The 23,831-nt window shown below is 44.3% G+C and overlaps 1 protein-coding gene across 3 annotated transcripts in view; it reads right to left on the bottom strand.

Annotated features, from left to right (window-relative positions):
- GABRG3 (gamma-aminobutyric acid type A receptor subunit gamma3) overlaps positions 1-4,767 on the bottom strand; it is a 1,045,631-nt gene extending 1,040,864 nt beyond the window's left edge. For 2 of the 3 annotated variants that reach the window (XM_075336611.1, XM_075336613.1), the window contains exons 1-2: positions 1,769-2,622; positions 10-158 (exon numbers count right to left, since the gene is read on the bottom strand). In XM_075336611.1, coding sequence (XP_075192726.1) covers positions 10-158; positions 1,769-1,875 — 256 coding nt within the window. In that variant the 5' untranslated portion in view covers positions 1,876-2,622. Of the gene's footprint in view, positions 1-9; positions 159-1,768; positions 2,623-4,638 lie in introns of those variants that run through there. The other variant, XM_075336612.1, reaches the window with a different exon arrangement.
- Between the last annotated feature and the right edge of the window lie 19,064 nt (positions 4,768-23,831).

Below are 23,831 nucleotides of genomic sequence, written 5' to 3'. Positions count from 1 at the left end.
AAAACTCACCTCCAATATCAGGTCTCAGTTTCTTATCGTATTCTTTCAGCAACTTGTTGAGAATCAGTGTGGCATCTGTGTCTTGCGTTTTTGGCGCCAGCACCCATTTTTGGTTAAATGTTAAGTCTTCATATTCATCATCTTCTATTTTCCTGGAACTGCAGCAATACATTCCAATGTGAGATTTTGGAATAAATACTCTAAATTAAATAACTAATTTCAAAAATCTATTTAAAATTGTTTGTTTTTTGTGAATAGTTTCACTATTCCGAGGCCATGCATTTTCCCAGTAACTATATAAAGCACAAGCTAAATTAGTAAAAAAAAAAATCATAAATCAGAAGTCAAATACCCCAGTATAGATATAATGTATGTATATATCAAGACCTAATAATATGACTTAGCATAATATTTAAATTGAACAGAAACAAAATAACTCAATTCAGTTTATATTTTATTACAAATATGTTCTGACACATATAACAATGGTTACATTTATAACAGAGCTGAAACTACATATCTTCTATTATGAGTATGCCATAGCTTTTGGCCTTTATAAGGCCCATTTATACCTTTATATATTATAAAATATAAATATATATATATATATATATATATATATATATATATATATATATTTATTTTAAGCCCATTTATACTTGGAAAAGCCAAACCATCAATACTTATTATTTATTTACTTATTTTTATAATAATAATAATAATAATAATAATAATAGTAATAATAATACAAATAGCTACCTAGAGGATTCTGTAGCTCAATTACCTGGCTGTACATCACACAAGACCAAGGATAAGCCATCATAATGACAATGCTTCTAGGCATTACTACATGTAATAGAGCTTGGTTGGAAAAGGGAATTTGACCAGTGTATGTTAAAGAATTAATATCCTTGTCATAGGCCTTAGAAGAAAAATGTCTTAACGTCTAAGAGCCAGCTAGCCAGAGACGCTGGACTTTGCTGACAGGCAGTCACATTGTCTCAAAGTTTTCAAGGGGAAATACGACATAAAGATTTAGTAACATGCTGATTTAGTGCCATTTTTCCAATGAAAAGAGGATAACTCTGGAACCCCTACGATACAATTAATTTCTTTTGCTCCAATCCTTTTTCTACTAAGCCCAGTGGGACAGATTTTTCACACAACTAGTACTTATTCAATACTTTAAAATCATAATACCTATAAAAATGTAGCAAGTCCATGTACTCAAAGAATAAATAGGCTTAGGCGATGCTTCACAATACACTTACAAGGGTATTCTGCATAATACACTGTAACTACTGTGTCCCTGATCCTTAAGTAGTCATAAAGGAGCCTTATTATATGTTATACTGAAGGACCAAACAACACAAACATTGCAAACATTCAATGCAATGTAAGAAAGTACACTATGGGAAAAGGTAGGAATCCAACAGGTAGGAGTGTCAGGGAATGTGTTAATAAAATGCAGAGAAATTGCACTGATTCCTGGATGAATAGCTCTTCTCCAGTCCTGACAGTCTTCTGGACATGCATATATTTTATAAAGCAATAAACTTTGCTTTTGGGGCATAAACCATCAGGGCAGCTATTTTCAGACTCTTCATTTCCTCACTATTATGAGCACAATTAATCACTTTCATCAGGATGCTCTGGATGAGGAATGATTAGACTGTAATAACAGCAGGAGAAGGAGAACATACAAGCATTCTCTATGGCAGTGCAATAGGATCACAACACAACACAACATCATTACACAAAGACTTACCAGGCTTGAAAAACTGACAATAAGAGAAAAATCACTAAGATCTTAGCAGACATGACTGCTGTGGGTGCAATCAGATAAAAGAGAGTAAAAAGAATAGTAATGCACATAAAATATCCTGGATGAAGTCTTCCTCTGTGGTGTACAATAGAAGAGCTGGCTACTTTGTAGGTTTCCAGATGAAGGAACAATACAGGTTCCTTAATCCATCAGTGCTTGATGCATTTCCTGCACTTTTATTGTATGTATGGGCTTGGAGTATTGCAGCCTCTCCTGCTTCACTTAGTGGATGAACAGTGGATTTTCTATTGCAATTGGTGATCCAAAAGCAATGAGGTGCACAGGCACAGTGCATGGAGCACACTAATTTCCATAGAAGAAGAATAAAGCCTTCACTTTCACCAAGCATCAGAGTGATGAGGTCTGACTCCCTCTGTGAGCAGGTACAGGGTAGGAGTCCAGCAGCACCATAGTCCTGCAGTCCAGGAATCTAATGGCAACTTGTGCTCTTATGCAGCAAGGCTGACTCTCTAAAAAGAGCATCCCAACAGCAGGAGAAAAGAGGATCACTAAGTGCAATCTGCATGTTGGACTCAGTCCATTTACCAGTCATACAGCACTTGCTGTCCTTGCAGTTAGGAAACGATCCTTAAGAAATGAGGCGGAGTGATAGAATAAGAGCCATGACTGGATACCATGTGAACAGGAGTTGACAGACATAAATCATAGAGACTGACAATGGTGAGATGGAAATATACATATTCCAATAGCTGACAGTCTAGGAAACATTTAGTTAGAAGAGCAGCATTGGAGAATTGTCAGGAGTCCAGCAGCTCAGTGTGAAAAAAGCTACCGACTTGTACAGCAACCAAGACTGTAATAAGATGTCCATAAATCAGCAGTGGTGATGTAAAGCCTGAATTTCATCATCTCCTCAGAAGGGAAATTCACCACATCTCAGTGCCAGCACTAGCCTGCTTCATTAGCTACTGTTGCTTCTGAGCATTAGAAACTGCAAGCAGAAAGTTCATTCTTCTGGAACAGCCTTAACCCCTCAAGTGCCTGAAGATGTTTCTCGCAAAAATCATTTTGATGTTATCTGGTGTTTAGATTTATTGTAATGATAGGTGAAGGAGCCTCCAATACTTGGTTGGCACAGGGAAGTCAATGTGAAGTTTATCATGGGGGGCAAGGAAGGGGCACAAGACTTTGTATTGGAAGAATCAACATGTGCTGTCCAAATGGTGGCCTGTCTGTCTATCCCTCTATCTACACTTTTATATAGTGGTCAGTCTGTTTATCCTGCTACCTACACTTTTATATGGGGGTCAGTCTGTCTATCCCTCTATCTACACTTTTATATAGTGGTCAGTCTGTTTATCCTGCTACCTACACTTTTATATGGGGGTCAGTCTGTCTATCCCTCTATCTACACTTGTATATGGTGGTCAGTCTGTCTATCCCTCTATCTACACTTTTATATGGTGGTCAGTCTGTCTATCCTGCTACCTACACTTTTATATAGTGGTCAGTCTGTCTATCCCTCCATCTACACTTTTATATAGTGGTCATTCTGTCTATCCCTCTATCTACACATTTAGATAGGGGTCAGTTTGTCTATCCTTCTAGTTACACTTTTATATAGTGGTCAGTCTGTCTATCCCTCTATCTACACTTTTATATGGTGGTCAGTCTGTCTATCCTTCTATCTACACTTTTATATGGTGATCAGTCTGTCTATCTCTCTATCTACACTTTTATATGGTGGTCAGTCTGTCTATCCTGCTACCTACACTTTTACATAGTGATCAGTCTGTCTATCCCTCTATCTACACTTTTATATGGTGGTCATTCTGTCTATCCCTCTATCTACACTTTTAGATAGGGGTCAGTTTGTCTATCCTTCTAGTTACACTTTTATATGGTGATCAGTCTGTCTATCCCTCTATCTACACTTTTATATGGGGGGTCAGTCTGTCTATCCTTCTATCTACACTTTTATATGGTGATCAGTCTGTCTATCTCTCTATCTACACTTTTATATGGTGGTCAGTCTGTCTATCCTGCTACCTACACTTTTAAATAGTGATCAGTCTGTCTATCCCTCTATCTACACTTTTATATGGTGGTCATTCTGTCTATCCCTCTATCTACACTTTTAGATAGGGGTCAGTTTGTCCATCCTTCTAGTTACACTTTTATATGGTGGTCATTCTATCTCTCTATCTACACTTTTATATGGTGGTCAGTCTGTCTATCCTGCTACTTACACTTTTACATAGTGATCAGTCTGTCTATCCCTCTATCTACACTTTTATATGGTGGTCAGTCTGTCTATCTCTCTATCTACACTTTTATATGGTGGTCAGTCTGTCTATCCTGCTACCTACACTTTTACATAGTGATCAGTCTGTCTATCCCTCTATCTACACTTTTATATGGTGGTCAGTCTGTCTATCCCTCTATCTACACTTTTATATGGTGGTCAGTCTGTCTATCCCTCTAGCTACACTTCTATATGGTGGTCAGTCTGTCTATCACTCTATCTACACTTTTATATGGTGGTCAGTCTGTCTATCCCTCTATATATACTTTTGCTGACAGTCTGCTGGAAGTGCATGGATTTTATAAAGCAATAAAATAGGATAAATTTCCTTTTGGAGAGATACAGCATCAGTACAGCTCCATTATCAGTCGTCTCAGCTCAATTTCCTCACTAATATGAGCACAATCAATCACTTTCATCAGGATGCTCTGAATGAGGGATGACTGGAGTGTAATAACAGCAGGAGAAGGAGAACATACAAGCATTCTCTATGGCAGTGCAATAGGATCACAACACAACATCATTACACAATTCCATTATGACTTACCAGGCTTGGAAAACTGACAATAAGAGAAAGAGCACTAGCAGCTTAGCAGACATGACTGCTGTGGGTGCGATCAGATAAGACAGGGTAACAGAAATAGCTCTGCACAGAAAGATCCACCATGTGAGAGTCTCCTTCTTCAAAGTACAGTAGTATGGCTGGCTACTTCGCAGGTTTGCACTTCTCCAGATGGAGGAACAAGGCAGATCCCATAGATCAGTGCTGGAGAGCAGATCCCATAGATCAGTGCTGGAGAGCAGATCCCATAGATCAGTGCTGGAGAGCAGATCCCATAGATCAGTGCTGGAGAGCAGATCCTGCACTTTTCTTGTAATTATACTCTGCTGGAAGCAGCGCAGCCTCCTGCCTCACTTACTATATGCTCAATGGATTGTTTTCTGCTTCTAGCGATCTAAGAGCCCAGAGCTCAAGGCACAGTGGATGGAGCACACCTATGTCCAAAGGGGAATAATAAAACCTTCTCCTCCAGCAGGCATCACAGCCAGCAAGTCTGCTCCCCCCCTCGGTAAGCAGGTAAGCAGGTAAGCAGGTACTGAGGGGCTGGAATCCAGCATATTCCTGCACAAATCAGTTCTTAGCAGAAATGTTGGATCTCATCATCTTCTCATAAGGGAAATCCATGACTTCCCAGTGCCATGAACACGATGCTGTGTCATTAGCTACACTTGCTTCCGAGCAGTCTAACTGCCAGCAGAAAGTTCATTTTTCTGGAGCAACATTAACTCTTGCGATGGCAGCAGATTGTTTTTTCACAACTGGCACAGATTAGAGAACATCTTGCTGCTTCCAGGCACCAGGTGCTTAAATGACCTAATACATTACATTAATGATGGGTGAGAGAGCCCCGCCATACTCCATCAGCACACAGGAGAGAATGGGAAGAGGAAAGATTCTACATGTATGACAGACCCAGAAACACTCGTGGAAATAGTTTGTTCTGTTCTATTCTAATCTGACTATCTATCTGTGACTTCAAATATTTAACTATTTACATTGTTTATATTAACTGAGTTTTGGAGTTTTGTTTGGCATTATTCATTCTTTTCTAACCTTCCTTCTTTCCTTCCATCCTTTCTCACTTCCATCCCTCCATCCTTCCTTCCTTGCTTCCATCCTTTGATCCTTCCTTCCTTCGATCTTTCATTCCTCACTTCCATCCCTCCTTCCTTCCAGCCTTTGATCCTTACTTCATTCAATCCTTCCTTCCTTCCTTTCTCATTTCCATCCCTCCTTGCTTCTTTCTTTCCTTCCTTCCTTCCACCTCCCTTCCTCATTTCCATCCCTCCTTCCTTCTTTATTATTTCCTTCCTTCCCTCCTTCCTTCCTCACTTCCTTCCTTCCATCCTTTGATCCTTCCTTCGATCCTTTCTTCCTTCCTCACTTCCATCCCTCCTTCCTTCTTTATTTATTTCCTTCCTTCCCTCCTTCCTTCCTCACTTCCATCCCTCATTCCTTTTTTACTACCTTCCTTCCCTCCATCCTTGCTTCCTTCCTCACCTCCATCCCTCCTTCCTTCTTTATTTCCTTCCTTCCTTTATCTATCCATCCATCAAGCTTTTATCACATTTACTGAACTTAAACCTCAAATAATACTGGTAATCATTTTTTTGTGACATGTTCAACAGTATTACCACGTTAAATTATTGTTAACCCATTAGATTATTCCTTTTCGTACATTACTGTTCTGTCATCATTTAATAAACCAATGTAAAACATGGTACATTTATTTAAAACAAATATTAGTTGTAAAACATCCATAGTTCAATTGTAAGTATTGAAGAGATAAATTGGTATCACAAGGAGTCATGTAAAAGAGTTGCAAAACTGTCACCCTTGTTACTAAAATAATAAATACTTATGTCTTGGACTGTCAATGAGTGATATATTCATGATGTGCTTTTATGAATTACCACCACTGATCTTTTAACAGGGAAAATGCCACTTGGTAGCCATTGTAAGTTACTTATTACCTTGCAGATACCATATGTATGTAAATTATATGTTCTGTGTAACTTTATGCTGTTTTTCCCATGTTGTGGACCACCAGCATTGTACACTATTCCTACATAGTGTTTTCTTCATACATTTTAGTAGGCTCTGTAATACCGCTCTGCTTTGCTGATGTATATTACTGTCATAGTGGTGTATGGGTGTTGAAACAGATGTATGACAAATTGTAGGTAAGTTGCATAAGTGATGGTTCTGAATGGCTAATTTTTAGGAGATATGCCTTGATGAAGTAATTCCACTGGTAAAGGCTAGGAAGACTGAGGCGCTATTCATTTATAGGAAGGGTAGCAAGTAGAACCGAACACCACATTTAAAAAGCCAGTTTTGGTTTCGGGGATTGGATGCTTTATGTGTAGACAAAACTCGCACGAGCAATGCTGTACTCAGGTATGCTTGGTGCTCAGCCCTGTGTGAGCAGCTTGCAGTGTTGGAACAGTGCACTCTTGGGGTAACATCAGCACAATTACATGTAGTGTGCAACAATAAAAAAAAAAAGTTTGAAAAAGACCACCACCCTCCCCCCGAAAAGTGATCCGCTTATGGCTGGCTGTATGTGGGCGGAGACTCAAACTGCCAATCAGTGACTTAATCCGGGGTTCGGGTCAAGCTCGAGCCTGGGGAGCTAGGCTCATTTGCTGCTGGTGAACCGAACTTTGACGGAATCACTGATCTCTAGTAGCAAAGTGTCCTTAATCATTATGTGCTAAGTTACTTGTGACACAACATGGTCAGATATAGGAAAGGTTTAAGAACTGTCAGTGTATCTGTGACACCCCTGGACTATCAGGTCGTCACAGGGTATTGTACAATCTGCCCTCCCATGCAATATCCACCTTCTTCTTGGTTATGGGTCCCCAACTATATGGTGTTGCCTACAACAGCTAACAAAAAATCTTAGATATACTCTGCACCACACCCACCAGACACACCAGTGGATGGCCTGAGTGGAATAGGGTCGCCCACTTGGGGGGTTTGTTAAGGGGAGGTCAGAAGTGTCAGGAGTAAGTCAGTGAAGTGTAGGAAGTGAAGAAGAGAGGAGGTCAGGAGGTCAGGAGCCGGTTTCCTTGGAAGCAACTAGGTAGCAGACGGTGGTCTGGGCCTAGTAGGAGCTGGATCGCCGGTCGCAGGGGATCATGACAAGGGGCACGGAACTGTCAAGAAGGACAGCCAGCCGCCTTGTACCATCACCGGGCTGGGACCAGGGCACGACAGGGTATGTGGACCCTAGGTTAGGGAGTAGCTTCAGGAAACCTGACAATTTACCAAAAGAGAACGGAGCCTTCAAGATCCGTTCTCCACCCACTCTAAAATCGGGGTACTAGCGCAACAAGGGGGATATGACTTTCCACTAAAACGGTCCAGGAAATCCCAAGTGTGAACCCTGAGAGCAAGCTCCCACAGTTAGCCACACTGAGGAGCGGGACCCGACAAGTTTCATACTACCGGGACCAGCAGAGAAGTGAACTTAGTGCCAAGAGTAAGGTCACGGATCACCAGGCAGCACCGTTGGGGATGGGACCCAAACTAGCTCCCCTCAGCGGCAGCGGTATCCAGAACTTTGGTTTATCCCGTTATCAGTGTCAGCTTTATGGACTGAGTACGCAAGTGACTCCTTCACTCCCACGGCACTCCCCAAACACCATCACCGAGTTCCGGGGCATCCCCCCTACCCATGGAGGGTTCTAACACCTGGCTGCCCCACTCCATCGCCCCTGGGTACTCCCAACTGCAGCGGTGGTACTCCACATTACCACATACCACGGGTGGCATCACAAACTCTAAATACAATCCCCTGTAAATACCCCCTTCATTTGAGTGGCCACACAACCCCCGGGTCTGGACGCCCCTCGAGCCATCGCAGATCCGATCCGAGCAGCCCGGCTGCTGACACGGGGGCGCCACATATCACTGTCACTTGGTAGCATTGAGATGGCCAAGGAAGGGTTATTTTTCTCAATCAGTAGTGGTCAGATACAGAGAGCAATCTGGACACAGAGCAGTCTGGCTAAAGGACGAACAGCTGTGGAACCCAACAGAAAAAGTCTGGTTCATAGCGATCAAGTTAGGGTAAATAGCTCGTTATCTTATACCCTTACCAGTAAAGCCTGTTTTTACCTTCCTGACAACTAAATTTCACATTTCTGACCAGTGTCACTTTGTGTAGTAATAACTCTGAAACGCTTCAACGAATCCCAATGATTCTGAGAACATTTTTTCATGACACGTTGTACTTCATGATAGTGGCAAACACATGTTTAAAGTTTATATGTTTATTTGTGAAAATATCAGAATTTTGGCAAAATGTTTGAACATTTTCAAACTTTTAATTTTTATGTTCTTAAACCAGAGACATATGTCACACAAAATAGTTAATAAATAACATTTCCCACACGACTATTTTACAACATCATTTTTTTTTTTAGGAAGTTTGGTTAAAAGTTCATCAGCATTTTTTATTTTTCCAACAAAATTTACAAAACCAATTGTTTTACAGACCACACTACATTAGAAGAGACTTTGAGGGGCCAAGGTGACAGAAAATATCCAAGAGTGACACCATTCTAAGAACTGCACCCCTCAAAGTGATCAAAACAACATCCAAGAAGTTTATTAACCCTTTAGGTGCTTCATGGGAATTATAGCAATGTGAAAGGAAAAAAAATAAAATTTTCCTTTTTTTCCACAAAAGTGTTACTTTAGCCCCAAATTTTACATTTTCACAAGTGTAACTGGAAAAACAGATTATACAATTTAATTGAAAAACTACCGTGCTAACTGGATGAGTGGGAAACGGGAGTGAATGGGTAGACCTAAATTTAGGTATACAAATATGGAGACACAGTAGGGAATTGGTAAACTGTAAACTGATTTATTGTATAATAATTTAAGATAAAACACAAGTTTTAAAATTATAAATAAAAACAAAACAAAAAACCTCTATGTGGAGGTATTGTTGAGAGGGTCCTGGTGAGGAACTTAGGGACAGAAGGGGAGACTTGGAACCTGTTAGGAATACAAAATGGCAGAAATGAATGCAGGTAAACTGATAATAGGAATAAGGAGGATCTGGGTTGAATACTAATTACCTGGTGGTTATGAACACAATGAGGATGAAAATGTAGAATTTGTGAAAATGACAAGAGGAGGAGAGAACAACTTTTGGTATTTCACCTTTATGTAGGAACCTGTAAATCAAAATAAGTAGATTAGTCTGTGTTGACAGTAAGCTCCACAGTGTGGGGGATTCCTAAAAGGGGGGGAGGGGAGAAGGGGAAACCTACCAGTACTGGTCTTTTGAGTGCCTATGTATTTGCTTTTGGAGGCCTGATAGATTAGCGATATTTAGGAAAATGTCCTAAAAATATGAGTAGATTGAAATTAGTAATAATAGATAAACCACAGGAATACAAGTGTTAATGGTGGTGATAGAAAAATACCTGATGATATGAATGCTGTCTGTAGGATATAATATGTGTGCTGTTTTCAGCAACTACATAGGATATAGATATATAGATTGGAGTATCACCTGGTAAAAATGGTATAGGATATTGAAAGAGTATGAATGGAAATGATGTACTCACAAGAAATAACCATATGGAAACAAGGGACAGTATAATAATTGGTAATAGTATTGTATAGTAAGTGTAAATACCTAATAGGGTGTTTGGTGAATATAAGGAGATAACCAGAGAGGATGTTCACCAAACACCCTATCAGGTATTTACACTTATTATACAATACTATTACCAATTTTTATACTGTCCCTTATTTCCATACTAGAATTAGGCCCGATGCTATCGCATCGGCAGTGCGGTGAAATGAACTTCTGTCTATGCTTAGAGGTGTGACAGGAGCAGTGAACATGTCACCACACTGTTTCCGCTTTCCAACATATCTGTTGTATGTCATCCCTCCACATTTGTGTATTGTGTGTGTTGCATCATTTGACCTCTTTCACCCCTGTGCACTGTCTCTTCCTTGTGTGCTGTATATTGGTATCTGGTGTCGTGTTTCTTGAGCTATGTTCACTATGTGGTGTCTCCCCTGTGGGCTGTGTGTGAGTTTACACTATGTGGTCTCTTGTAAGCTGATTATTCACGGATTTCTTTGGGGGGCTAATTAAATGTGTTAAAGGCTGTGTGTATTTTTATTGTAAATAAAAATAATGTGTGTGTGTGTGTGTGTGTGTGTATATATATATTTTTTTTCTTTCTCTCTAACACACACATACAGCTTTGCTATACACTCAGCTCTAAGACACACATAGACACAGCTCTGCTATATAGTCAGCTCTAACACACACAGCTCTGCTATACACTCAGCTCTAATACTCACACACACAGATCTGCTATACACTCAGCTCTAACACCACAGCTCTGCTATACATTCAGCTCTATCACACACAGCTTTGCTATACCCTCAGCTAACACACACAACTCTGCTGTACACTCAGCTCTAACACACACACACAGCTCTGCTATACACTCAGCTCTAACACACACAGCTCTGCTACACACTCGGCTTTAACACACACACAGCTCTGCTATGCACTCAGCTCTAACACACACAGCTATGCTATACACTGAGCTCTAACACACACATAGCTCTCTCTCCCCCGTGACATCACACACGGAGCAGTAAGGAGGCGTGACCGAGTATGTTTGTGCTTCCCTAACATCACTATGCCTTCAGCAATGTTGCTGCGACAGGCAATCGCAGACATACCCGGCCATGCTTCCATACTCTGCCGTGACATCGCACATCTGTGATAATCAGTACCGCTGTGAGGCGCGGCTGCTACTCCTGTGGGGGCATACAGATTTGGTGGGGGCTGTAGGTATACAGATATGGTGAGGGGGGCTGTTGGCATACAGTTCTGGCGAGGGGGGCTAGGTGCATACAGATCTGGTGAGGGGGAGCTGGAGGCATACAGATCTGGTGATGGGGGGTCTGGAGGCATACAGCTCTGGTGAGGGGGGTGCTGGAGGCATTCAGATATGGCGAGGGGCTGGAGGCATTCAGATCTGTGATGGGGGTCTGGAGGCATTCAGATCTGGTGAGGGGGGCTGGAGGCATACAGTTATGGTGACATACAGATCTTGTGGGGGGGCTGGGGGCAGACAGATCTGGTGGGGGGGCTGGGGGCACACAGATCTGCTGGGGGGGTGCTGGTGGCATACAGATCTGGTGGGGGCATACAGATCTGGTGGGGGGGCTGATGTCCCCTGCTGTAATGTCCCCATTGTATAGTAATGGCCCCTGCCGTAATGTCCCCATTGTATAGTAAGGTGCCCTGCAGTAATGAGCTCATTGTTTAGTAATGTGCCCTGGTGTAATGAGCCCATTGTTTAATAATGTGCTCCTGCTGGTTCCCTTCTGTCCCCCATTATACCATTGTTTACACACAATAAAAGCTATTCTCACCTCTCCTCCGTTCCCGCGGTGCCTCCAGCTGCTTCTTGCAGTCCACAGTCACACAGACCCCTCCGTAATAGTGTCCGGTGTACGGAGCAGCCGTTGCAGGATGTTGTCATGGATTTACTGCATTTGAATGCTTTACGGCGCCACAAAGAAATCAACTGCAGTAAAGCGCTGACAGTAGAAGAAGCGGCCCCGGACAGGTGAGTATACAGCAGTGTGTGAGAGTGTGTGTGTGAATGAAGACATACAGTATGTGTGTGTATGTGCTCGGTGTAACAATGTGTGTCTGCTATGTGTGTATATGTGCTCACGTCTGTGCGTGTGTGCAGTGAGGACCTGTAAGCTGGAGCATCGTTCGAACAGTGCCTGTGCAACTGACAGTGCCGCGGTGCATGCCGGAATGTGTGTGTGTGTCTGTGTGTATATGTGTGGCACCCCTGACCTGGTCAGGCACCACTGAGTACTGCACCCATGCTGGGTCAGTACAACACAGGTAATCCCAGAGGCTGACTAGGGTGTGGACACACGGAACACTAGTAACCAGAGCACACACACAGCTAGAGGGCACCCCTGAGCAGACTTAGTGAGCGGGTGTGGCCCTCACCTCCCAGTTAGTGGTGGGTGGTGTCACTGGGAACAGGGGAGTGTGCAGATGCAGGCACAGAGGGGAGGTAATGGTGAGTCAGTCAGCTAGTGGAGCTGAGAGAGTAAGGAAGTGGAGTGCAGAGGAGCTAGACCGACCCTGCACCGTTCTTGGCTGCTGGCGGGGGAGAAAGGGCTACTTAGCAGTGCCGCCCAAAAACCACCTGGTGCAGAGGTGGCTGAGTACAGGAACTGCCAGTAGACCCTTCCCACATGGGGTACAAGTCCCCAGAGCAGGGGCCCATTCAGTTGGCCTGCCCAACATGCTGGTGAGGGCACTTTATGTGCCTCACCAAACCTACACAGAGTCCGCAGCTACAGCAGCAACGAGGGGCCCATAAGTGACTGACGGCAAGCAGCCAGAATTACTTGGTCCACGCTGCCCGGAAACGGGCCAGAAAAAGAAGAACGGCGTATGCAACTTCCCTGGGTGATCCCAGCAAGACTTCAGGTCGGGGTCACGTCAAAAAAAGAAGGGCTAGGAAGGCAAGTCAGCAGTCACCCCTATATCAGCCAAAGGGATATCTGGTTCCACCTGGTCCACCATAGCATCGCCCAGGTTAACTCACTCCTGCCACCTGAAAGTGAGTAAAAACCCTGAAAGACATTGCTGTTTTGTGTGTGAGTTCTTCTGCGACCTGTGGTACTACACACTTACACTGGGGCCAGCCTCACTCTCAGGAGGCTACAACATCTGACTGCATCTAACATAAGCCCCAGGCGTTCCCCTAATCTGCAGTGGCAGTCACCCCCTGGCCGCAAATACCAAGAGTGGCGTCACGAATCCCATATTGAAGTTAACCTACCTGTGAAAAGAAGATTTGCCAAGCCCGTGGCGACCTGCACCAGAAGGTAATGCGGGGCTCCACATATGTATGTATGTATGTATGTATGTGTATATATATATATATATATATATATATATATATATATATATATATATATACATATATATATATATATATATATATATATAAATATATATATATATATATATATATATATATATATATATATATATATATATATAAATATATATATACACTAACTGTACTACCCGGCTTCACCCGGGTCAATAACTGTTGTTAACAAAATAGAATGTATTAACAAAAGTGTATTCTGCACACAAAAACCACAAAACTAATGGATAGAAATGTAATTATTAAAAGGAAAAAACTAAGCTAATAGAAGCATTTCACAACATATATTTCAACACCTCAGATATTCCACACAGATATATAGACAACTAAGATACAGACAACTAAATTGTCCAAGTAATGTGCTCCGTCTGTCTCTTTCCAGGTCTGTATCTTTTTCCATCTGTCTCTTTCCCCGTCTGTCTCTTTCCCCGTCCATCTCTTTCCCCATCTGTCTCTTTCCTCGTCTGTCTCTTTACCCGTCTATCTCTTTCCCCGTCTGTCTCTTTCCTTGTCTGTCTTTTTCCCCATCTGTCTCTTTCCCTGTCTGCCTGTCTCTGTCTGTCTCTTTTTTGTCTCTAGCTCTGTTTCTTTCTCCATCTGTCTCTTTCTAGGTCTGTCTCTTTCCCCTTTCTGACTCTTTCCCTGTCTGTCTCCCCGTCTCTTTGTGTGTGTCTTTTCTTGTCTGTCTCTTTCCCTGTCTGCCTGTCTCTGTCTGTCTCTTTCCTTGTCTGTCTCTATCAAGGTCTGTGTCTTTCCCCATCTATCTTTATCTGTCTCTCTGGCTGTCTCCTCCTTCCCTGTCTGCCTTTCTCTGTCCCTGTCTTCATGTCTGTCTCTTTCCCCATCTGTCTCTTTCCCCATCTGTCTCTTTCCAGGTCAGTCTCTTTCCAGGTTAGTCTCTTTCCAGGTCAGTCTCTTTCCAGGTCTGTCTCTTTCCAGGTCTGTCTCTTTCCAGGTCTGTCTCTTTCCAGGTCTGTCTCTGTCTGTTTCTTTCCCCATCTGTCTCTGTTTGTCTCTTTCACCATCTCTCTCTGTCTGTCTCTTTCACCGTCTCTCTCTGTCTGTCTCTTTCCCTGTCTGTCTCTATCTCTCTGTCTCTTTCCCTGTCTGTCTCTCTGTCTGTCTCTCTGTTTGTCTCTCTCTGTCTCCCCACCGACATCTTATTACCTCACATATAAGCTTCTTATACTATGAATGTCTTTTGTTTCTATAGCAACCAATCACAGCTCCTACTAATAACCTGTAGTTCCAGGCTCCATTTACTTTAATGGAGGCATGTTTTTTGGAGAGTAACTGTAAAGCGCAGGGTTGAATTTTCCTGTCAAAACATAGTCTACGACATTCCCTGGGTCACATGAGGTGTCTGTGCAAAATTTTGTGAATGTAAATGCGACGGTGCGGATACACTTTTCGTTTATCTTTTTCCCCATTATGTAGATAGGGGCAAAATTGATTGGCAAATTGGAACGCGCGGGGTTAAAATTTCCCCTCACAACATAGCCTATGACGCTCTCGGGGACCAGACGTGTGAGTGTGCAAAATTTTGTGGCTGTAGCTGCGACGGTGCAGATGCCAATCCCGGACATACACACATACATACAAACATACACACATTCAGCTTTATATATTAGATATATGTCTATGTATGATGAGTTGTCTAGATTGGAGTTTTTTGTGGTCCTCACTCCAGCACTGAACTGTGTAGAATGGAGGCTGCAGGGAGATCATCAAAAATCCACTCCAATCTAGACGCAACCATGTGCTCACAGGACCTCTGTGATGTCACAGTCATGTGATCAGTCACATGATCAGAAGCTGCTGCTCCAAGGGACTCTGCTCTGTGTCTATCGGACTGTGCTGTGCGGGAGTATGAAGCGGAGCCCTGGGTATAATGTGCCGGGGGGGCGGAGCTGCGGGTATAATCTGCCAGGGGGCAGAGCCGCGGGTATAATGTGCTGGGGGGTAGAGCTGCGGATATAATGTGATGGGGGTTGGAGCCGCGGGTATAATTTGCTGGGGAGGAGCCACGGGTGTAATGTGCCGAGGGGCGGAGCTGCAGGTATAATGTGCCGGGGGGCGGAGCCACAGGTATAATGTGCCGGGGGGCAGAGCTGCGGGTATAATGTGCCAGGGGGCGGAGCTGCGGGTATAATGAAATGGAGGGCGGAGCCGCGGGTATAATGTGTTGGGAGGCGGAGCCGCGGGTAAAATTTACCTAAGGGGGAGCCACGGGTGTAATGTGCCGGGGGGCGGAGCCGCGGGTTGTAATGTGTCGGGGGAGGAGCTGCGGGTTGTAATGTGCCAGGGGCGGAGCCACAGGTATAATGTGCCGAGGGGCAGAGCTGCGGGTATAATGTGCCAGGGGGCGGAGCTGCGGGTATAATGTGCTGGAGGGCGGAGCCACGTGTATAATATGTCGGGGGCGGAGCCGCGGGTATAATGTGCTGGGGGGCGGAGAAGCGGGTATAATGTGGCTGGGGGCGGAGCCGCGGGTTGTAATGTGTCGGGGGGAGGAGCTGCGGGTTGTAATGTAAAATTACCACATACCACAGGTGGCGTCACGAATCGAGATGAGCAAACCGACCATGGTTCGGCTCAAGTTCGGTTCGCCGAACGGAGGTCTCGTTTGAGTTCGGTTCAAGGAACCGGTTCGGCGAACCACTCGAACCGCATAGGAAACAATGGGAGGCAATCACAAACACATAAAAACACCTAGAACACACCCTCAAAGGTGTCCAAAAGGTGACAAACAACTCACAACACAACACAAACACATGGGAAAGTGACAAGAACAAACAGCGTTACAAGGAAAAGAGGATGAGACACAGATATAGGCATGGCATGCCCTTCTAAAATCATGTAAAACACCGCAAGGTTACTTCAATCGGAGTCTCCCTTTTTTCCAAAAATTGGGCCACACACACCCCCACCCCTTCAGTGGCAGCACTTGTGCCCCAGTTGTACACTTCACAGCTAGATTTGCATCAAGCACATTCAAAAATACGCCATACTTAACCGTCCCCAGGATGACACCGGATTAGGTTGCTAAGTCTTTCCTGATCCCAGCTCTGTTCATGTTGGATCATTTTTAAAAACAATGTAAGCAAGGGTTACTCCAAGCGGAGTCTCCCTTTTTTCCAAAAATTGGGCCACACACCCACCCCTTCAGTGGCAGCACTTGTGCCCGAGTTGTACACTTTACAGTTAGATTTGCATCAAGCACATTCAAAAGTACGCCATCCTTAACCGTCCCCAGGATGACCCCGGGGTAGGTAGCAAAGTCTTTGCTGTACCATGACTTGTTCATCTTGGCTCCTTTTAAAAAACACAGCAAGCAAGGGTTACTCCAAGCGGAGTCTCCCTTTTTTCCAAAAATTGGGCCCCACACACACCCACCCCTTCAGTGGCAGCACTTGTGCCCCAGTTGTACACTTCACAGCTAGATTTGCATCAAGAACATTCCAAATCCACAAGCATTTACTCTCCCCAGGATGACACAGGGGTAGTAAATTCCTTGTGGATCCATGACTTGTTCATTTTGTTGAACGTTAGTCTGTCCATATTGTCACTGGACAGACGTGTGCGCTTATCTGTCAGCACACACCCAGCAGCACTGAAGACACATTCAGAGACAACGCTGGCAGCTGGACAAGACACAATCTCCAAGGCGTAAGTGGAGAGCTCTGGCAATTTTTCAAGATTTGAAGCCCAAAATGAGCAAGGCTCCATTTGCAAAGTCATGGCATCGATGTTCATTTGGAGATACTCCTGTATCATCCTCTCCAGCCGTTTACTACGTGTCATACTTGTTGTCTCTGGTGGCCTTGCAAAGGAGGGTCTAAAAAAATTATGAAAAGATTCAATAAAATTGCTGTTACCAGCACCAGATACGGTGCTGCTAGTACGGGTAGACTGTTGAAGATGACGAGACCGTCCCATGTTTGTCAAGTTACAACTGGGAGATTCACTCCCTGCACTAGGGTTGTTTGGTGGAAAAGCCGAGCTAAGATCGAGTAACAGCTTTTGCTGATACTCCTGCATACGTGCGTCCCTTTCTATGGCTGGAATTATGTCACAAAATTTGGACTTGTACCGGGGATCTAATAGTGTGGCAAGCCAGTAGTCATCATCACTTCTAATTTTGACAATACGAGGGTCATGTTGGAGGTAGTGCAGCAACAAGGCGCTCATGTATCTTGCGCAGTCATGCGGACCAAGTCCACGCTGTGTTTGTGGCATAGAGGTGCTAACCGTTCTTTCTTCCTCTGACATCTCCCCCCAACCTCTTTCAACTGAAATTTGACCAAGGTCTCCATCATCCGCTGAGTCTTCCATGTCCATGGACAGTTTGTCCTCCATTTCCTCATGTTCTCCTGCACCTTCCTCAACATTTCGCCTACTACCATGCGCCCTTGTTGATCCCTGTCCCCCATGGTCCCATGCCTGCCGAGTTGGTGATGATGAACGTCTGGACCTTGGTGATGTTGTTGTGTCTTGCACATATGAATCCTCCTGTAGTTCCTCCCCTTCCTGTTGTCCCACCCCCTGACTCCGAATAGTGTTTAGCATGTGCTCCAGCATGTAAATGACTGGAATTGTCATGCTGATAATGGCATTGTCAGCGCTAAACATATTTGTCGCCATGTCGAAACTGTGCAGAAGGGTGCATAGGTCCTTGATCTGAGACCACTCCATCAGGGTGATCTGCCCCACCTCTGCATCTCATTGGCCCAGGCTATACGTCATGACGTATTGCACCAGGGCTCGACGGTGCTGCCACAGTCGCTGTAACATGTGGAGAGTCGAATTCCAGCGTGTCGGCACATCGCATTTCAGGCGATGAACCGGCAGGCCAAAAGACATCTGGAGTGATGCAAGTCGCTCAGCAGCGGTGGTTGAACGGCGGAAGTGAGCAGACAGTTTTCGTGCCCTGTTCAGAAGGCCATCTAGGCCAGGATAGTGTTTTAAAAATTGCTGGACAACAAGGTTCAACACGTGAGCCATACAAGGCACGTGTGTCACCTTGCCCAGGCGAAGGACCGCACCCAGGTTTGCAGCATTGTCACACACGGCCTTACCAGGCTGCAGGTTGAGTGGAGACAACCATTTATTAAACTAAGTCTCCAGAGCTGCCCACAACTCAGCCGCTGTGTGACTCTTATTTCCAAGATATTTCAAGCTAAAGACCGCCTGATGTCATTGCGCTCTGCTGCCACCATAGTAATGAGGGGTGCGTGATACCTTCTGCGCAGTTAGAATGCTGGTGGCCTGACCAGGCAGGCTTGGGGTGGAGATGGAGGACTCAGACAAGGTGGAGGAGGCAGAAGCAGTGGCGGAACTTGGACAGACAGAGGATTTACACACAAGTCATGGGGATGGCAAGACTTGTGCAGCAGACCCTTCACCATCTATCACCAAAGTTACCCAGTGCCCAGTCAGCGACATGTAACGTCCCTGTCCATGCTTACTGGTCCAAGTATCGGTGGTGAAATGCACCCGTTCACACACAGAGTTTCTCAAGGAAGCGGTGATGTTGTGTGCGACATGCTGGCGTAGCGCAGGCACACCTTTCTTAGAGAAGTACTGGCGACTGGGCATCTGGTACTGGGGAACAGCAACAGACATAAGGTCTCTAAAATCCTGTGTGTCCACCAGGTGGAAAGGCAGCATTTCGGTAGCCAAGAGCTTACTGAGGGATAAAAACAACCTCTTAGCTTTGTCATTGGTCGCAGGAAATGGCCTTTTATTTGTCCACATCTGAGGGACAGAGATCTGGCTGCTGTGTGTAGATGGTTGTGAGTAGGGTGTCAATGAAAAAATGCAGGTTTGTGAGGAAATTGCAGGCGTAGACATGATGTTTCCTTCATCCAACGTTGATGCTATCAATGTCTGAGAGAGCTGTACACACGCACTTGTTTCCCCTTCCAAACCAAATGACGACCTACCAAGCAAACTGCCTGTTGCGGTTACAGTGGTGGAAGTTGTGCGTGGAAAACCAGGTGTGACAGCTGTCCCCACAGTCCTAGAAGATGAAGAGCACACGGATGCACTTGAAGGGGCAGGCGGTGAATGGTTCGCTCTGCTAGACCGCATTGCAGCACGGTGAGCTTCCCACTGGGATATATGATATTTATTCATGTGACGATTCATGGAAGAAGTTGTCAAACTCCTGAGGTTTTGCCCTCTACTAAAAGAATGATGACAAATTTTACATATAACATGATTTGGGCGATCTTTTTCTATGTCAAAAAAGGTCCAGGCTAGACAAGGCTTAGAGGGCATGCGACCTGCTGAGCCCCCTCGACTAGTGCTCAGAGGCAGAGTGGTGGCTGAGGATGCAGTTGTAGACGTGCTACCAGTACTACTCCTCTGTACAGGAAGGCGCAAGGTAACTTCATCGTCAGTAGCATTCTCCTCCACCGCCTCTGTTGACCTCCTCGAGTGCCTGACTGTGGGTTGACAGTAGGTGGGATCTAGAACTTCCTCATCAAGCGTTGTGTTTGCACTCCCCTCACCCTCAGACTGAGCCTCTTCCTGACATGAACCAATATTTAAGTTGTCATCCCAATCTGGTATCTGCGTCTCATCGTCATCAGTATGTTCCTCATTGTCTATAACAAAAGGTGTTACAGTTTGTGAATAAGGCTCAACATTATGCTCAGAAACGTGGTCCTCACGGCCTGAATCAGAGTCACAAAGGTTCTGGGCATCACTGCAGACCATTTCCTGGTCTGTACTCACTGTAGCTTTGGAGCAGACCTCTGATTCCCAGGCTATAGTGTGACTGAACAGCTCTGCAGACTTAGCCATCTCAGTTCCACCATACTGTGCAGGGCGGATGGAGACTTCAGAGCTGGGAGAAAGCAAGTGTGATTGGGATGACAACTCAGAGGACTGGTGTTTTTTGGATGCGGTAGTTGAGGTGGCGGAGAGGGCACTTGTTGGACCACTTGAGATCCATTCAAGCATTTTCTTTTTTGGCCATCATCTTCCTTTGTTCCAGTTGTTCGTGTCCGTAAAAAAGGGAGCACATCGGATTGTCCACGGTAAGTAGTAGACATCTTACTTTTGCTGGAAGATGGTCTATCTTCAGCAGATGTTAATGGAGCTTTGCCACCTTCCCCACGGACAAACCCTTTTTTTCCTTTTCCAACACGCCTCTTCCCCTTTCCACCAGCATCTGTCATTTTGCCACTCATTTGATTGCGACAAGATTGTGCACTTAAAATGTGGTAGTAAAAATTGAGAGGTGGTGTAGATTGCAGCGGTGGTCTATCTTTATTAACAGCAGAATAAACAACAATAACTATCCCTGACAATGCAACTAAAGCCCTTAAACTGGCAGCATAGTTTGCTATTAGAATGGCTTAGTAACAATGAGTTTGCGTGTGCAATGCAGAGGTGCTGCAAATAGATTTGCACTAGTGGGACAATAATGGAAGTCCAACAGCCACTTTTAGGATGCCACTAAGTTTCCTCAGTGTTTGCTAGTATAATGGCTTAGTAACAATGAGTTTGAGTCTGCAATGCAGTGGTGCTGCAAATAGCTTGGCACCAGTGGGGCACAAATCGAGTACAACAGCCACTTTTAGGATGCCACTAAGTTTTCTCAGTGTTTGCTAGTATAATGGCTTAGTAACAATGAACTTGAGTGTGCAATGCAGTGGTGCTGGAAATAGCTTTGCACAAGTGGGTCAATAATGGAAGTCCAACAGCCACTTTTAGGATGCCACTAAGTTTACTCAGTGTTTGCTAGTATAATGGCTTAGTAACAATGAGTTTGAGTGTGCAATGCAGTGGTGCCGCAAATAGCTTTGCACCAGTGGGACAATAATAAAAGATCAACAGCCACTTTTAGGATGCCACTAAGTTTACTCAGTGTTTGCTAGCATAATGGAGAGGTAAATAGGAAACTTCAGCTCACCTGCTGCCCAGACTGTTCAGCCTTGTGGGTGCCTAGGATCCTTCGGTTAATCCCAACCGGTAACAGGCAACATGAAGTAAAAGAACAGGACGATCCGGCACAAAATCTCCTTAGGTAAAACATCCAAAATTTATTGAAACATCATTAAAAATAGCGTGAAGACCAAGTGTCCACTCAGATGGAAAACATGGAGATCATGATAACTTTACGCGTTTCGGACTGTTATAAAAACAAAAAAAGTCTGACTTATGATTAATGACTTTTTTTGTTTTTATAATAGTCCGAAACGCGTAAAGTTATCATGATCTCCATGTTTTCCATCTGAGTGGACACTTGGTCTTCACGCTATTTTTAATGATGTTTCAATAAATTTTGGATGTTTTACCTAAGGAGATTTTGTGCCGGATCATCCTGTTCTTTTACTTCATGTTGTTTGCTAGCATAATGGCTTAGTAACAATGAACTTGAGTGTGCAATGCAGTGGTGCTGCAAATAGCTTTGCACCAGTGGGACAATAATGGAAGTCCAACAGCCACTTTTAGGATGCCACTAAGTTTACTCACTGTTTGCTAGTATAATGGCTTAGTAACAATGAACTTGAGTGTGCAATGCAGTGGTGCTGCAAATAGCTTTGCACCAGTGGGACAATAATGGAAGTCCAACAGCCACTTTTAGGATGCCACTGAGTTTACTCACTGTTTGCCAGTATAATGGCTTAGTAACAATGAGTTTGAGTCTGCAATGCAGTGGTGCTGCAAATAGCTTGGCACCAGTGGGGCACAAATGGAGTTCAACAGCCACTTTTAGGATTCCACTAAGTTTCCTCAGTGTTTGCTAGTATAATGGCTTTGTAACAATGAGTTTGAGTGTGCAATGCAGTGGTGCTGCAAATAGCTTTGCACCAGTGGGACAATAATGGAAGTCCAACAGCCACTTTTAGGATGCCACTGAGTTTACTCACTGTTTGCCAGTATAATGGCTTAGTAACAATGAGTTTGAGTGTGCAATGCAGTGGTGCCGCAAATAGCTTTGCACCAGTGGCACAATAATGGAAGTCCAACAGCCACTTTTAGGATGCCACTAAGTTTACTCAGTGTTTGCTGGTATAATGGCTTTGTAACAATGAGTTTGAGTGTGCAATGCAGTGGCGCCACAAATAGCTTTCCACCAGTGGGACAATAATGGAGTACAACAGCCACTTTAGGAGGCCACTAAGTTTCCTCAGTGTTTGCTAGTATAATGGCTTAGTAAAAATGAGTTTGAGTCTGCAATGCAGTGGTGCTGTAAATAGCTTGGCACCAGTGGGGCACAAATGGAGTACAACAGCCACTTTTAGGATGCCACTAAGTTTACTCACTGTTTGCTAGTATAATGGCTTAGTAACAATGAGTTTGAGTGCGCAATGCAGTGGTGCCGCAAATAGCTTTGCACCAGTGGGTCAATAATGGAAGTCCAACAGCCACTTTTAGGATGCCACTAAGTTTACTCAGTGTTTGCTAGTATAATGGCTTAGTAACAATGAGTTTGAGTCTGCAATGCAGTGGTGCTGCAAATAGCTTGGCACCAGTGGGGCACAAATCGAGTACAACAGCCACTTTTAGGATGCCACTAAGTTTTCTCAGTGTTTGCTAGTATAATGGCTTAGTAACAATGAGCTTGAGTGTGCAAAGGGCTGGAGGGTACAGTGGCAGGTTTGTGGGTCTGTGTAGAGGAAAGGAAGCCTCACTTTATATCCCTCCTAATGGTGAAATGCAGCGAGGAAGTCCCTGACCTTAGCCACACAGACGCTCTTATCTGTAGCTGTTAAAATCTGTTTCCCCGGACCTGACTTTCACCTATGGCTCTGGGCCTGCTGTTATTAGCCCTTACAAGGGCTAAAAGATACTTCCTTTCCTATTCTGTATAGCAATGTGTGTAGAGCGTACACAGCAGTATCGAAGACAGGACCTGCACCTGCGGCGACTGACACCCATACGCAAAAGGCAGATAATGGCGTCCTGACGGGCAGATACCCGTTTTTATAATGCAGGGACATGTGATATGGACATCCTATCACACATGCGTTGCTTCTCTGGCTAAAAGTCCACTTAGCTGTGTGTGTGCCTGGGATTGGCTGACATGCTGGCCCGCCCCACTACACGCGCGCGCTTAGGGAAGGAAGACAAGGGAAAAAAAATGGCAATCGCCATTATCCCAGCAGCAGTGATCTGAATGCGCTGTTCCCGCACACTATACGCTAAAATTTCATAATAGTGTGA

The sequence above is a fragment of the Anomaloglossus baeobatrachus genome, chromosome 2, assembly GCF_048569485.1.
Source record: "Anomaloglossus baeobatrachus isolate aAnoBae1 chromosome 2, aAnoBae1.hap1, whole genome shotgun sequence".
In the NCBI taxonomy this organism is placed as follows: Eukaryota; Metazoa; Chordata; class Amphibia; order Anura; family Aromobatidae; genus Anomaloglossus; species Anomaloglossus baeobatrachus.
Note: the sequence above shows the minus strand (reverse complement) of the source record. Positions and strands in the feature narration are given on the sequence as shown.